Below are 16,092 nucleotides of genomic sequence, written 5' to 3' on the forward strand. Positions count from 1 at the left end.
TCATCTCTCTCCCTTCCTGTCTGTTTGTCCCTCTCTCTGTCTCTCTCTGTTTCTGAAACACACAAAGAATTGAACAGGATTGCTCTGGCAGCTGTGTGAGGACAGACAGGATGGAAGCAGGGAGGAACAGATGGAAGCAGGGGGGATGCAAGGAGACGAGGTCCAGTGATGAGTTGTCAGGTCCATGTATATATATTTTATTTTTTACTTATTGGTTTTTAAAGGGAAAAAAAATATCGATTTGTTCCACTTATTTATGCATTCTTGGTTGATTCTTGTGTGTGCCCTGTCCAGGGATCAAACCTACCTTGGCATGTTGGGATAATGCTCTAACCAACTGAGCTACCCAACCAGGGCTTTCCAGCTGTATTTTGTAGCTAAAGCCAACAGAACTTGCTGATGTGGCTGTGAGAGAGGAGTCGAATTTGACCTCAGGGATTTGGGCTGAGCTGGAAAGAAGGAGGTGCCTATAGGGTGGAGGAGGAGCCACCTGGGAGGCCTGCAGTGTCAGGTGCTCGTTTTGTGGCATGTTAGGTCTGGGTGTCATCCAGTGACAGGTCCATGCACAAGTCCGGGACTCAAGGAGCAGACCGGGCTTGAGATATAATTGTATAATTGGGGGAATCACGAGCACGTTGCTAGTATTTAAAGCCCTGAAACAGAATGAGATCATTGGAAGGGAGTCAAGTCTGAGCCAGAGCCCTGGTACCATCCATGTTCACGGGTCAGGAAGATGAGGAGGAGCTGGTCAGGTGGGAGGAAACCAGGAGGGGCGTGTCCGGAAGCCGAAAGGAAAAACCCATTTCTCCCTAGGTGAGAGCCTTCATTTTGTGGCCACGAAGAGCCCACAGCCCAGAGACTTGGCTGAGCATCTTGCAGGGATGTTGGGGTCAGGCCCTGTGCAGTGATGGCTTAGCAGGACCCAGTCTTGGGCTTAAAGGGAAAAATAGCCCTTTATAGGTACAGCCTCCCCTTCCCATGCAGAATTATAGATGTCACACAGGGTGGGGCAGAAAAAGAAGGTAACCCCGTTACAGTCCATGAAGTAGGGGAGACCTTAGTCCATTATCTGCTCCATGAAGCTGCACAGATTTCCCATGACCTCAGGTGGGGACCTAGGAAGCGGCAGGTGGGACACATTACCTGGGCAGAAAGCAGGAAGAGGGATACCAGCAGAGGGTCTTGTTTGCCAGGGGAAGGAGGATGGATTTCCCCCATGGACAACAGAGAGCCCTCAGCACATTTTAAGCAAAAGAATGACATGATCAGATAGACTGTTTAGAAAGATCATCGTGGCTTACAGGGCAGAGAATGGATTCTGGGAAGCCAGATGAGAAGTTCTTGCCGTGGTGAGATGAGAGCTGACTGACCCATGGGCCGGATCTGTGGGAGGTCTCTCTGGGATGGTAGCTCTTTGTGGTGACCTCTAGGATGTGTGGATGGAGGCAAGGGGACACAGGGAGTTTGTATCGGTTCCCTGTGGCTGGTGTAATGAATTACTCTAACTTCAGTGTCCTAGAGCAACACGATACATTATTGCCTTACTGTTGTAGAGGTAAGAAGTCCGAAACTAGTCTTACAGGGCTGAAGTCTGGGCATCAGCAGGGCGGGTTCCTTCTGGAGGCTGTAAGGGGGAACCGCTTTCTTGTCTGTTCCAGCTTCTGGCGGCCACTTAAATTCCTCTGCTCTGGCCCCTCCATCTTAAAAGCACATGACTCCATCCTCTGCTTCTGTGGTCCCGTCACCTGCTTTTGACCTTCGCGCTTCCTGTATAAGGGCTCTCGAGATGATGCAGGGTGGGGCAGAAGTGGGTTTACAGTTGTGAGTACAATGAAACAGTTTATTCTTGTATCATTATTTGTTAATTATTGTATTAGTTTCATATGCACAACTGGAACCATCCAGGATAATTTCTCCATCCCAAGATCTTCAACTTAATCAGAGGCCCCAGGGATTAGGACATGTACAACTCTGGGGGCACTACTCAGACTACCAAGGGTTGGAGGCTGCCAGGGTTTCTCTCTTGAGCAGCTGTGGGGGAGAGCAGGGTCTGGGACATGCTATTTGGGGAAGTACAGAATCCAGTGTGTGCAAGGAGGAGGTTGGAAATGTGAGTTTGGGGGTTGCAAGTGCAGAAAAAGTGAAAAGGAGCTGCAACCCCCATGAGTGGAAACAAGGTCCTAATAAGTCAGCATGATAATAAGCCTGGGTTTTGTATACGTCTCCTCCATCATTTGTTTGTTTTTTGTTTTGTTTTTTAGAAAGAGATGAGAAGCATCAACTTGTAGTTATGTCACTTTAGTTGTTTATTGATTGCTTCTCATATGTGCCTTGACCAGGAGGCTCAAGCTGAGTCAGTGACCCCTTGCTCAAGCCAGAGACCTATGGGCTCAAGCCAGCAACCATGGGGTCATGTTGATGATGCCACGCTCAAGCTGGTGAGCCTGCGCTCAAGCTGGTGACCTCAGGGTTTTGAGCCTGGAACCTCAGTGTCCCAGGTTGACGCTCTACCCACTGCACCACCACCGGTCAAGCACTTCTCCCTCATCTTTGCAGAGAGAGACTACTACAAGGTGGTTAAGAGTCTGGGGTAAATCTTAGCTCCCCCACTCATTCGCTGTGTAAGCAGTTTGCTGCTTCTGTGTGCCTCAGTTTTCTCATCTGTAAAATGGAGGTACTCATAGGTCCACCTTCATGGTAGTTGGAAAGAGTAAGTGAATGAATCCGTGCAAAGATCTAAGAATAGTGCCTGGCATATAAGAGCTTGATTTCTTTATTTATTGATCACCTATGATGTGTTGGGCATTATTACAGGTGCTAGGATTAGAATCACGAACAGCTAGCTGAAAACAGACAACCTCAGCTCACAGGGAGCATCCATTCTTATGTAGATGGCTGTAGCATTTGGCTGCTGCTGCTGCTGCTGCACAACATGAGGGTGTATCCTCAAAATCTGTCAGGCCCTGGCCAGGTAGCTCAGTTGGTTAGAGTGTCATCCCAACGTGCCAGGGTTGTGAGTTTGATCTCTGGTCAAGGCACATATAGTCATCAACCAATGAATGCATAAATGAGAGGAACAACAAACCTCTCTCTCTCTCTCTCTCTCTCTCTCTCTCTCTCCAGACAAATTTTATAAATTTTTCCAGATGTCCGTTTTGTGTTGTAGAATCCAGTCTCAGATACCACATTACACTTAGTATTCATTTATTTTTATTCTTTCATTGGTATTTCCTCAAATTTGTCTCCTGATTAATACATAACACATAATACGATGAACACCCATGACCCCAGCACTCATCTGAGAATCAGAATCCCAATGACATGCACCTGCCCACATGCTCTCCCTCATCCTGTCCACCTTCCCCCTGGAACAAATATCCTGAATTCTGTGTGTACCATTCTCGTGGCTTTTGCCTCCAGAATTTCAAAACTGTGGGGAAAAAATGAAATAGTATAGTGACTGCCCGTATATCCTTTCTCTGATTCACTAATTCTTAACATTTTGCCGTGTTTCCCTTCCTCCTTCCTCTGTCTCTCTTCCCCGACACACAGACCACACCCCATTTATTTCTGTCTCTCTGTTTCTCTATTTCCACTCGAAGTAAGTTGCAGACATCTTAACTCTTCACGCCTAAATATTTCAACACATTTCCCACATCTCATCAGAACAATGCTATTGTTTTACATACCCACGTTACTATTATAACCTTTTTTTTTTTTTTTTGTATTTTTCTGAAATTGGAAATGGGGAGACAGACAGACTCCCACATGCACCCGACCGGGATCCACCTGGCATACCCACCAGGGGGCAATACTCTGCCCATCTGGGGCATTGCTCTGTTGCAACCAGAGCCACTCCAGCGCCCGAGGAAGAGGCCATAGAGCCATCCTCAGCACCCTGGCCAACTTTGCTTCAATGGAGCCCTGGTTGCAGGAGGGGAAGAGAGAGACAGAGAGGAAGGAGAGGGGGAGGGGTGGAGAAGCAGATGGGCGCTTCTCCTGTGTGCCCTGGCCGGGAATCAAACCCAGGACTCCTGCATGCCAGGCCAACGCTCTACCACTGAGCCAACCAGCCAGGGCCTTTTTTTGTTTTTTACAGAGACAGAGAGAGAGAGTCAGAGAGAGGGATAGATAGGGACAGACAGGAACAGAGAAAGATGAGAAGCATCAATCATCAGTTTTTTGTTGCAACACTTTAGTTGTTCATTGGTTGCTTTCTCATATGTGCCTTGACTGGAGGGCTATAGTAGACCAAGTGACCCCTTGCTTGAGCCAGTGACCTTGGGTCCAAGCTGGTGAGCTTTGCTCAAACCAGATGAGCCCACGCTCAAGCTGGCAACCTCGGGGTCTCGAACCTGGGTCCTCCGCATCCCAGTCCAACGCTCTATCCACTGTGCCACTGCCTGGTCAGGCATATAACTCTTATTAACCTTAATAACTCCCTCTTGTCTACTATACAATCTATATTCAAATTCCCCAAAATGTCTTTATAGCTCTTTCCCCCCATGAAATAATCATTGTTCACTGGTTGATATCTTTTTTTTTTTTTTTTCATTTTTCTGAAGCTGGAAACAGGGAGAGACAGTCAGACAGACTCCCACATGCGCCTGACCGGGATCCACCCGGCACGCCCACCAGGGGCGACGCTCTGCCCACCAGGGGGCGATGCTCTGCCCATCCTGGGCGTCGCCATGTTGCGACCAGAGCCACTCTAGCACCTGAGGCAGAGGCCACAGAGCCATCCCCAGCGCCCGGGCCATCTTTGCTCCAATGGAGCCTTGGCTGCGGGAGGGGAAGAGAGAGACAGAGAGGAAAGCGCGGCGGAGGGGTGGAGAAGCAAATGGGCGCTTCTCCTGTGTGCCCTGGCCGGGAATCGAACCCAGGTCCTCCGCATGCTAGGCCGACGCTACTGGTTGATATCTTAAATTGTTCTATGGCATATAATATTTGCCTAAACCAGGGGTAGTCAACCTTTTTATACCTACCGCCCACTTTTGTATCTCTGTTAGTAGTAAAATTTTCTAACCGCCCTCCGGTTCCACAATAATGGTGATTTATAAAGTAGGGGAGTAACTTTACTCTATAAAATTTATAAAGCAAAGTTACAGCAAGTTAAAGCATATAATAATAATACTTTATGTCGGATTTTTGCTAAGTTTGGCAGAATAAATCTTTATAAAACAACTTACTATAGTTAAATCTATCTTTTTATTTATACTTTGGTTGCTCCACTACCGCCCACCATGAAAGCTGGAACGCCCACTAGTGGGTGGTAGGGACCAGGTTGACTACCACTGGCCTAAACCAAAATTGTTTTACTTGCTTTTTTTGTCTTTTTTTTTTTTTTTTTTTACTTTCATAACCAAGGTACCCTATTGTATCAAGTCTGGAACTTTTTTAAAAATTGATTTTGAGAGAGAGAATAGAGATAAGAAGCATCCAACTTGTAGTTGCTTCATTTTAGTTGTTCATTGATTGCTCTCATACATGCCTTGACACAGGGCAGGGGGTAGGACAGGCTCAAGTCGAGCCAGTGACTCCTTGCTCAAGCCAGCGACCTTGGGATTATGTCCATGAACCTGCGCTCAAGCTGGCGAGCCCACACGAGCCAGTGATATCGATCCACTGTGCCGCCGCCACCGGTCAGTCTAGGACTTGCTTTTGTCACTTAATTTTGTGTCACATGATATGGAAATTTGTAGCTGTAGCTCATTTGTTTTCACTGCTCCATAATATTCCATCAAGCAGTCATACTACTCTGAATTCATCTCGCTTCCCATCCTAGGCTGTATGGGTGGCTCTCACGGCCCTGCAGTTAGCCCCCTTGAACATGTTTCCTTTTGCACATGTACAGACGTTTCTCTTAGATGATGAGGGCACATGGGGGCCTGGGGGGCCTGGGGAAGGGCCTCCACCCCACCGAAGTACAGTCATCCCCTCTCTGAGCCTCAGTTTCTCTGTCTGTAAAGCAGAGATGATGACATTCCTGCCGCAGCTATGTGCAGGCCCAAGAATGGGTTAAAAGATGAACCCAATGTCCCTTCTTATCCTGGTGAAGGCCTGGTGCCAGGAACGGGAGGTGTACAAGCTGCAGGCCTGAGGGAGGGATGTGGCTCCTCTCCCACCTGAGTGGCCCCAGGCAGCTGTTCCACTAAGGTGGAGCACCCTCAATATCCACCCTCTGTTCTCTGCAGGGCCAGGCCCGCCCAGGTCTACCTGGTGCCGGGATCGCCCAGCCCAGGCCTGGCAGAGAGAGGAAAGAAAGAGCATTGATTGCACCCTTTGGATAGAGTTCCCCCCTCTACGCAGCCTTGCTCTGGCCGCTGGCTGCCTCTGTGCCTCTGTGTTTATGATGATCATGATTATCAGCGTACAGTCATCAATCTGAGCTGCAGGCCTCAAATTAGACAGAGAAAGACCAAGCTGTTCAGGACTCTTGTACTTTGCCCCAGGAGAAGGCTGTGGGGCCACCCCAGTCATCTGGCTTAAAATTGTGTACCTAGCATGGCTGTGATTTAATAAGTTTGGTTGCTTTCTTTTCCCAGGCAAAATTCAGTCAATCCTCAGGCTAACAGACAGCAGATTAGAAAGGACAAGGTGAGGGCTTCTGGGGCAGACAGTAGTGAAAGGCAAGAGACCAGGAAACTGAAATGAGCAGGAGGAGGCGGGAGAAATGCCTGCAGGATGGGGCTGGGGCTGTGGGAAACAGCTTAGCACTGTGGGGATGGTTTCAGGAGCACTTCCTGAAGGGCACCAGGAGACAGATCATGAGGGTGACCTCCCCCATACCCTCCACTGTGTGCTTAATAAGGAAAGAGTATCCGATGCATTTTAGAAAATGTTCTGGCCCAGGCCAGTGGGCTCAAGGAATAGAGCATCAGCCTGGCATATGGACACCCTGGCTTCAATTCCCAGTCAGGGCACACAAGAGAAGCGACCATCTGCTTCTCTCCTCCTTCCTCTCTTTCTTATTTCCTTCTTCCCCTCCCATAGCCAGTGGCTTGATTGTGAGCCTGAGGTGCGGAGGACAGTTCAGTTGGTCTGAGCCTGTCAGCCTCAGGTGCTAAAAATAGCTGGGTTGATTTGAGCATCGGCCCTAAAGGAGGGCGGTGGTTGCTGGGTGGATCCCGATCAGGACACATGGGGGAGTCTGTCTTACTATATCCCTTCCTCTTACTTAAAAAAAAAAAAAGTTTTACCTAAAACAGGTAAAACATACATAATACAGGGTTATAGAGAGCGGGACAGCAAATCCTAAAGGGAAGGGGAGGGCATTGAGGGGAGGGGTCAAAGGGGGTATCAAGGGAAACATGGGGGTGGGGGGAAGGGAGATATATTCTGTGAGATACTTGAATCTATGTAAGCACAATAAATTAAAATCAATAAAAAGTAAAAATAAAATGAGTAAGACAAACCCAGGGGATTAAGAGAATAAACTTCCATTATCTGGAAGAGTCTCATGTAAAATTGAATTTTCTGAGACCACAGGATAATTGGGGTATTATTGATGGTCTAGTAATGCCATTTACAACAATTTGACTTTGATGGCCTGAGACCTTAAAACTTTTGCATGTAAATGATTGGATTCTCCCAACAGGCTAGGATTCCCATTTGAAGGATGTGGAAAATAAAACCCAGAGAGGTTAAATGATTTTCTAGACATCACATAGTATTAGGATTACAGTCAAGATTGCCTTGCCATCTATAGGGCCAGGGACCTTCCCTGTCACTGATCCCTTCTTCCACACTGTCTATAGGGAATTCAAGCAGATACATTGAGGACACACATATACTGCATTGAGTCCTAATTATGATGTTTCCAAATGGAGGATTTTCAGAAATGTTGCAACCCTTGGCATCTTTTACAGCCAACCTAGGTTCAGAGGAGCTCAGAAACATGGTTTATTCTAAACCCACAGAAAAGGTTTGCTGACTCAGAGTTAAGAACAGTAATAACTAGCCTTTAGACCATTAAGTATAGCGTCTCCCCACCCCCATTCTCTGCCCCAGGGGTAACCAGGATGCCAGGGCAAGCTGCATTGGCCATGAGTATTGACCATAATTCACATCAAGGGAGACGACCTATGTCCTGAGCACCTCCAAACTGCTATAGCAGTGTGTTCCTTTTTTTTCTAGGGAGACAGGAAGGAGGAGAAATGAGAAGCATCAAGTTGTTGCAGCACTTTAGTTGTTCATTGGTTGCTTCTCATATCTGCCTTGACCAGGGGGCTCCAGCTGAACCAGTGACCCCTTGCTCAAGCCAGCGACTCTTAAGCTCAAGCCAGGAACCATGGGATCATGTCCATGAACTCACACTTAAACTGGCTAGCCCACGCTCAAGCCAGCAACCTCAGAGTTTTGAACCTGGGACCTCAGTGTCCCAAGTCAACACTCTATCCACTGTGCCACCACCAGTCAGGCTCACCAGTGTGTTCAGATCGGCATGTTGCCCTCTTCCCTGCATGGAGCTGGGCAGGTTGGGGCTGGAGCAGGAACATGGTTTGGGTTCCCTTCCAGAAAATGAGTCACTCCTTTGTCCACACAGCCCGAGGAGCTGCATCTTGGTTCCTCTGAGTACCCAGAGGGATAGGGACACCCTCCCTCTAGTCCAGGGGTTGGGAACCTTTTTGGCTGAGAGAGCCACGAACGCCATATATTTTAAAATGTAATTCCATGAGAGCCATACAACGACCCGTGTATGTTACACATTATCCAATAAAAATTGAGTGTTGTCCCAGAGGACAGCTGTGATTGGTTCCAGCCACCCGCAACTATGAACCAATCTATGAAATGAATGGATTGTAATACATGAGAATGTTTTATATTTTTAACATTATTTTTTTTATTAAAGATTTATCTGCGAGCCAGATGCAGCCATCAAAAGAGCCACATCTGGCTTGCGAGCCATAGGTTCCCGACCCCTGCTCTAGTCCTCCCACCCCCAGAACCAACCTGGCCAGGTTTTTTAAACTGATCCTTTGAGAAAAATGGAACTTCCTCCAAATTAAATAAATACAAAGAGATGGGGCCTAACATGTGCTGGTGCAGTGTACAAAGAGTCGACCTGGAATGCCGAGGTCGTCGGTTTGAAAACTCCAGGCTTGGCCTGACTAGGAGGTGGCGGAGAAGTTAGAGTGTCAGACTGGGATGCAGAGGACCCAGGTTTGAAACCCCAAGGTTGCTGGCTTGAGCCCAAAGGTCACTGGCTTGAAGCCCAAGGGTGCTGGCTTCAGCAAGGGGTCACATGCTCTGCTGGAGCCCCATGGTCAAGGCACATATGAGAAAGTAATCAATGAACAACTAAGGTGCCGCAACGAAGACTTGATGCTTCTTATCTCTCTACCTTCCTGTCTGTGTGTCTCTATCTGCCCCTCTCCCTGTCTCTGTCTGTCTCAAAAAATAATGAACGAATGAATGAATAAGTAAAAGTAACCCCAGGCTTGCCCTGTCAAGGCACATATAAGAAGCAACTACTACAAGTTGATGCTTCCCACTCTTCCCCACCACCCTCTCTAAAGTCAGTAAATAAAATAATTTTTTTAAAAACTAAATAAAATAAGAGGTGAGGAGCTGAAAGGCAGCCTTTCTGAGGCCTGATGCTGAGCAGGGAGGACCCCGTGCTGCATGTGCGTCTGGCACAGTCCTCACATAGCATGTACTTGGCACACAGCAGCAACTATGACCACACCCCAGAGGTGTTCAGGACGTGTCGCAGTATTGCCACCGTCCCTGAAGCTGTCCAGGTCCCACTCCTGACATTGAAGTGCTCCCACCATTTCCAGTTGACTGCCTGGGACTCGAGTGTGCCTTCCATTGGCTACCCCATGGTGTCACTCCTCCCTGTTAGCTACAGCCTGGTGTGGGGGTCCTCTCGTCGTCAGACCAGGCAAGGCTTGGAAGGAAAGGGGAAAGTTTTCCTATCTTTTAACATGTATTGAGGATCCTTCAAACCCCAGCGTGCAGAGGAGGCTGGCGGCTGTCACTCATCTAGGAAGCCCTCCCTGGTCCCTGACTGGGTTGGGGCCCCCACAGGCCTGCATAGGCAGTGTTCAAGCCCGGTGGGCCACCAAGCATTCCTCACTGTCTCCTGCCTCGGGCTGGGTCTGTTTTCTGTGCTCTGCTCTGTGCCTGGGAATGGGAACATGCACCCAGGTGGGACCATGCTCAGGAAGTACTGGTTCAGGGCCCAAATAAGCAGCGTGCAGAAATGCTCAAGGTGCTGTCACATGACCCACAGGCCAGGTCTCTGATTCTCGGTTTCTGTGCCCTTCTGGGGCCTGGCATCACCTCTCCCACGGCGAGGAGACTGCCTCATCTTGGTCTCTGTCCACCCACACGGCAGCAGCAGCCACAAGGGGGAGGCAGGGTGGACACTGAGACAGGCATACTCAGAGTCCACAGAGACCGCCCTGGCTGACAACCGTGGCTGCCTCAGATTAGTGGGCCCATCTTTTTTTTTTTTTTTTTTTTAATATTTATTTTATTGATTTTTAGAGAGAGAGGAACATCAATCTGATCCTGTATGTGCCCTGACTGGGGATCAAACATGCAGCCTCTTGCTTTGGGATGATGCTCTTAACCAACCAAGCTATCTGGCCAGGGCTGAGGCAAGAAATTTAGAGGAAACACCTAAAGATCAACTCTTCTTTTTATAGATGGGGAGACAGAGACTTGAAGAAACCCAGGGTTTGGGGGTCAGACAGAGTACTCCTGGCACTTGCCAGCTGTGTGACCTTGGGCAAGTTACTTAACCTCTCTGAACCCGTGTCCTTACCTGTGGTAAGGACTAGCCATGACAGTGTCTGGCACACATTGGTAAGAATCCAGGCCCTCCTTTCCCTGTTCTGTGTGGTGCTATCATGCCTACGCAGAACCCTGGCCACCAGAGGGACCCCTGCTGGCCAGGGGACAGGTGGAAAACGTCTGCCACCTCCCTGGAGGCTCTAGGTGGTCCCGGGGCCCAGAATTCGGTCACAGTTTTCTTCCCAGGACCTGGAGAAGGATCAGGTCGATTCTTGCCATGTCAAGGGTCCTGGAGGGGCTGTGTTGGGGCGTGCAGGAAGGAGGTTTCTGGGGGTGCTGAGTTTGGGGTCCTGGGGCAGCTGAGTAGAGCCATCACTCCCCAAGATGGACACAGGAGGAGAATGGTAACCAGGATGCCTGATGTTGGCAGTGTCTCGGGCACCCAGACGGCTGAAAAGAGATGGGCAGCAACTCTGATACACAGCAGATCTAGATTCCAGAGTCAGGAGTGTGGCCGTGAACAGGAGCAGACCAGGGGCAGTGGGTGGAGGAGCCCTGGGAGGAGGGGCACAGACAGTAGGGAAAGCTCTCTGCCCTGGGAGGCAGTCCCCAGACTGGGGAGGGCGATGTGCAGACAGAGCAGCCCCGCCAGTACACAGAGCCAGTGCCTGGGAGACGCTGTTCCCACGTCAGCTGCCTAAATGGAACTGATTTCTATGCAGTTTTCCAGATTAAACCAGGAGTTGTTTTTCTCCACAGACCCACTCTGTCTGTTCTGCCCCTTATCGCCCAGGCCCTCGCTCCCTGGCTCCTTGCCCGTGTCCAGCTCCGCCCTCACCCCTGAGGCCCAGCCGGTGCGGTTACTGTGTGATGGTGCAAAGTACCCTTCCTGGAACTGCAGCTCCCTCCCCAGCCCGGGCCACCAGCCAGCAGGCTGCTCGGTCCGGGACCTTCATGCCATCTACTGCCCTGGCCTCTCCGACACTCCACATCCCCCAGCCCAGCCCATGGCCCTGTCTCTAGGGCTCCCTTGACCCCAGCTGCTCCTCTAGACCAAGGAGAAGGTGAGGGGAGTACAGGGTCCAAGCAGCAGGGCCCACCAAGAGCTGCCCTGAGCAGGGACAGTGCGCAGCCCCAGAGCCCGGGGTGCTCTGTCTCCCTGTCACAGGCCTAGGGCCCTTGGTCTGTGACACAGCCAGGGTGAGTGCCTGGTAGCCCAGCTCCGTCACACTGGCACCTGCTGCTGGGCCCGTGCCAGCCACTTCCCCTAGCTCCGACCTGTGCTCCAGCCACGCCTGGTATACTGTGACCTTTCACCCTTCAGTGCTGTGCCTGGGCCAGTCCTGTTGGGGTGTCTTTTCCCAGCCCCCTTCCATCCGTCACAAACCCCTACCCAGTCTTCTGAGAGAAAGAGAGAGACAATACTTAAAACATCTCGCTTTCCCAGGGAGCCTCTGCAGACTTGCACAGATGGCGATGAGTGCCATGATTCATGCCCCATTTCTCCTTTTCAGTGTCTGTTCTGGGTGGGCGCTGTGACTGTGTGCCACCCCTCTAAGCTGTGAGTTCCTCAATGGAGGGGCCCTGCCTCCCTCTCTTCAGGGTGTCCCATGCCTGACACGGAGGGTCTGTGCTGAGGGAGCTGTTCAGAGAATGTGGGATGGATGATGGATGATGGATGGATGGATGGATGGATGGGGACAGAAGCAGGCTGCAGGGGAGTGGGCAGGGCAAGGAGAGACTGCTCCCGCAAGTAAGAGTCAAGGGTGCCACCTGGGAGAAGAAACAGGCCCAGTGGCTGAGCCCCTGCCAACCCTCACGCCCCTGGTCTTCCTCTTGTAGATGAAGATGACGCCAACAGACTCGGGGAGAAGGTGATCCTTCGGGAGCAGGTGAAGGAGCTCTTCAATGAGAAATACGGTCAGTTTCGTAGGACAGGGTCTGTGGGGCCACTTTTCCTGGGTGACCCCTCCTCCCTCTGCTGCTAGCGTGACCTCCAGCTGGTCTGCCAGCTCCCTAGGGACATAGTTGTTCTGCCCATGACTGATGGGAGCTGATTCTTCATTCCCCCTGTCTGAGAAGGGAGAAACAACCCCCATCTGTGGTGCACAGGACAATGACAGCAGTCAGCAGTTCTGCTCCTCTAGGGCTGGCTGTATAGCAGAGCCCGTGGCCCACAGCCAAGTACTTACTTATGCACACGCTCATCTTCCCAACTGGCACTCAACCCTGAGGACTCCAGGGGACGAGTCTGCTCCAGCCGTCAGGGTGCTCAGTCTCGGGAGGGAAATGGACATGGAAGAGAGGAGCTGCCCAGCTCCATGCTGAAGGCCTCTATGGCAGAGCCCAGGATGGGACAGTTAAGAATTAACAATACAGTTACAATTATACAGCGCTTTCTAGATTATTGAGTGCCAGGCTGTGCCAGGCTGTACCAAATGCTCTATGTGCATTACATTTTATTTGTGATAAATTCATTATTGTCTTCATTTTGTATTGTAGCAGAGGAGACATAACAGTAATTTTTTTTTTTTTAACAAAGAAAATTTTCAGAAAGGGAGGAAGGGAAAGAAGAAAATGCAGTAATGTGACCAAGAACGTGGAGGAGGGGGGTGGAGGGGGAGGGCCAAGGCCTCTCAGGATGGGTGAACAGGAAAGTCCCTTGAAGAGGAGGCGTTTTAGCTGACGCTTGAATGTCAAGAGGAGGTAAACACTGGAGGGAAAGATTGCCAAGCAGAGGGAGCAGCTCCATCAGGGGACCAGCGAGAAGGCCAGGGGGCCAGGAGCACGGGCAAGCAAGTGAAGTGGGGGCGGTTCCCAGGCAGGTAGAGACGTGGGCAGGCCTGACGTGAGCTCGGGTTTCGCTCTGAGAGTCAGTGGTCTGTGCTTTTGTCTTTTCCACTTTTTTGTTTTGGAACTGCTGTTCAAACATACACAAAAACAGAAAGAATGACATCATGGCTCACCCAGTAACTCAAACCCAGCTTCTGTTATTTTATCTATTTCTACATACTGAATTTGGTATGTTTAGTACTTTAAAATAAATCCAAGATATTATATCATTCATCCATAATACTTAAGTACTTAATTAAAACAAAAACAAAAACATAAACGTAGGGGATTTTAAGCAGATACCAAGTCTTTGTCAGTTCTAGGTGTACACCTTTAACAACAGTTACGTGTGATCCTAACTGTTTCATTGTCGGCATCGGGTATTAGCTTTTCAGTTTTGCTAATAGAGTTTAAAATATGGCGTGTGTGTTGGCTTTTAAACTCTCTCTGGGGTGTGCTGGCTGCTGCTCTGGGCTCTGCCAGGTTCTAGCCCTTTCCTAGAGGGCCTTCACAGGGGACATTTTCTCTTGACCCTGCCCCCTGTGCCCTCTAGGCGAGGCCCTGGGCCTGAACCGGCCTGTGCTGGTCCCTTACAAACTCATCCGGGATAGCCCAGATGCCGTTGAGGTCACAGGCCTGCCTGATGACATCCCTTTCCGGAACCCCAACACATACGACATCCACCGGCTGGAGAAGATCCTGAAGGCCCGGGAGCATGTCCGCATGGTCATCATCAACCAGCTCCAGTGAGTGCCCCCAGCGCCTGGGGCAGGGTGGGGAGAGTGGGAGAGGGTGCCGCCTGGATCCGGGGCAGGGGCAGGAATCCCCAAAGCGGGCCCAGCCAAGAGTTGCCGGAAGGGGAGAGCGAGAGGGAGAGGCCTCTCCTGCGCTTGCGCGGAATCCAGGAGACAGGCTTGCTGAACACTCTCATCTTAGAGATGAGGAAACTGTGAACCCAGATTGATGAAAAGTACAGTGGAAGTCACAGTGGGTCAGACTGGCTCCAGACCCAGGTGTCTTACTTTGTCCAGGCTGCTGTAACAGAACAGCATAGACCAGGTGGCTCAACAGAAATTTATTCCTCATAGTTCCAGAGGGAAGGTGCCGGCAGATTCAGTGCCTGGTGAGGGCCCACTTTCTGGCTGATAGATAGCCATCTTCTCCTTGTGTCTTTACATGGTAGAGGGGACAAAGGAGCTCTCTGGGGGTCTCATTTATGAGAGCTCTACCCTCGTGACCTAATCACCTCCCAAAGGCCCCACCTCCTAATACTGTCACATTGAGGACTAAGTTTCAACAAATGAACTTGAGGACGGGGGTGGGGGGGTGGGGGTGGGGGTGGGGGGGCACACAGATGTTCAGTCTGTATCACCGAGTGCCCGGATTACAATCCCTTTCTACTGAAACAAACTGCCTCTCAGCATTCGTGGTGTTTGTTTATGTTTTAAAATTTTAATGAAATTTGACTTTCTGACTCTATCATTAATTTTTATCCATTTTAATTGTATGGCATTTAGAAAATAACAGTCATTTAATACTCCCGTCACCCAGAGATAACCACTATCTATAACAGGGGTCAGGAATCTTTTTGGCTCAGAGAGCCATGAATGCCACATATTTTAAAATGTAATTCTGTGAGTCATACAACGACCTGTGTATGTTACACATTATCCAATAAAAATTGAGTGTTGTCCCAGAGGACAGCTGTGATTGGCTCCAGCCATCCACAACCATAAACATGAGCGGTAGGAAGTGAATGGATTGTAATACATGAGAATGTTTTATATTTTTAACGTTATTATTTTTTTTATTAAAGATTTTTCTGCGAGCCAGATGCAGCCATCAAAAGAGCCACATCTGGCTTGCTAGCCATAGGTTCCTGACCCCTGATCTATAACTTATCTTTATTTTTATTTTTGTCCATATTTTACCACATATCCTCATAGTTCTTTTTCTTTTTTAAGATTTTACTTACTGATTTTACAGAGAGGGATGGGAACTAGACATATCAACTCATAGTTGCTTCACTTTAGCTGTTCATTGCTTGTTGTAAACGTCTTGACCAGGCAAACCCAGGGTTTTGAACCGGCGACTTCAGCGTTCCAGGTTCCAAGTTGATACTCTCTCCACTGCATCACTACAGGCCATGCTGTAGTCTTTTTTTTATTTTTTTTTTATTTTATTTTATTTTCCGAAGCTAGAAACGGGGAGGCAGTCAGACAGACTCCCGCATGCGCCCGACCGGGATCCACTGGGCATGCCCACCAGGGGACGATGCTCTGCCCATCTTGAGGCATCGCTCTGCCGCAATCAGAGCCGTTCTAGCGCCTGAGGCAGAGGCCACAGAGCCATCCCCAGCGCCCGGGCAAACTTTGCTGCAGTGGAGCCTTGGCTGCGGGAGGGGAAGAGAGAGACAGAGAGGAAGAAGAGGAGGGTTGGAGAAGCAGATGGGCGCTTCTCCTGTGTGCCCTGGCCGGGAATCGAACCTGGGACTCCTGCACACCAGGCCGACGCTCT

General features: G+C 49.8%; 1 protein-coding gene across 4 annotated transcripts in view; it reads left to right on the forward strand.

Annotated features, from left to right (window-relative positions):
• The window catches only part of GTF2IRD1 (GTF2I repeat domain containing 1), a 121,377-nt gene that overhangs the window by 99,941 nt on the left and 5,344 nt on the right, over positions 1-16,092 (forward strand). For all 4 annotated transcript variants that reach the window (XM_066382424.1, XM_066382423.1, XM_066382426.1 and 1 more), the window contains 2 exons: positions 12,586-12,663; positions 14,129-14,321. In XM_066382424.1, the coding sequence (XP_066238521.1) occupies positions 12,586-12,663; positions 14,129-14,321 (271 nt within the window). The remainder of the gene's footprint in view (positions 1-12,585; positions 12,664-14,128; positions 14,322-16,092) is intronic.

This window comes from Saccopteryx leptura, chromosome 4, assembly GCF_036850995.1.
Source record: "Saccopteryx leptura isolate mSacLep1 chromosome 4, mSacLep1_pri_phased_curated, whole genome shotgun sequence".
NCBI lineage: Eukaryota > Metazoa > Chordata > Mammalia > Chiroptera > Emballonuridae > Saccopteryx > Saccopteryx leptura.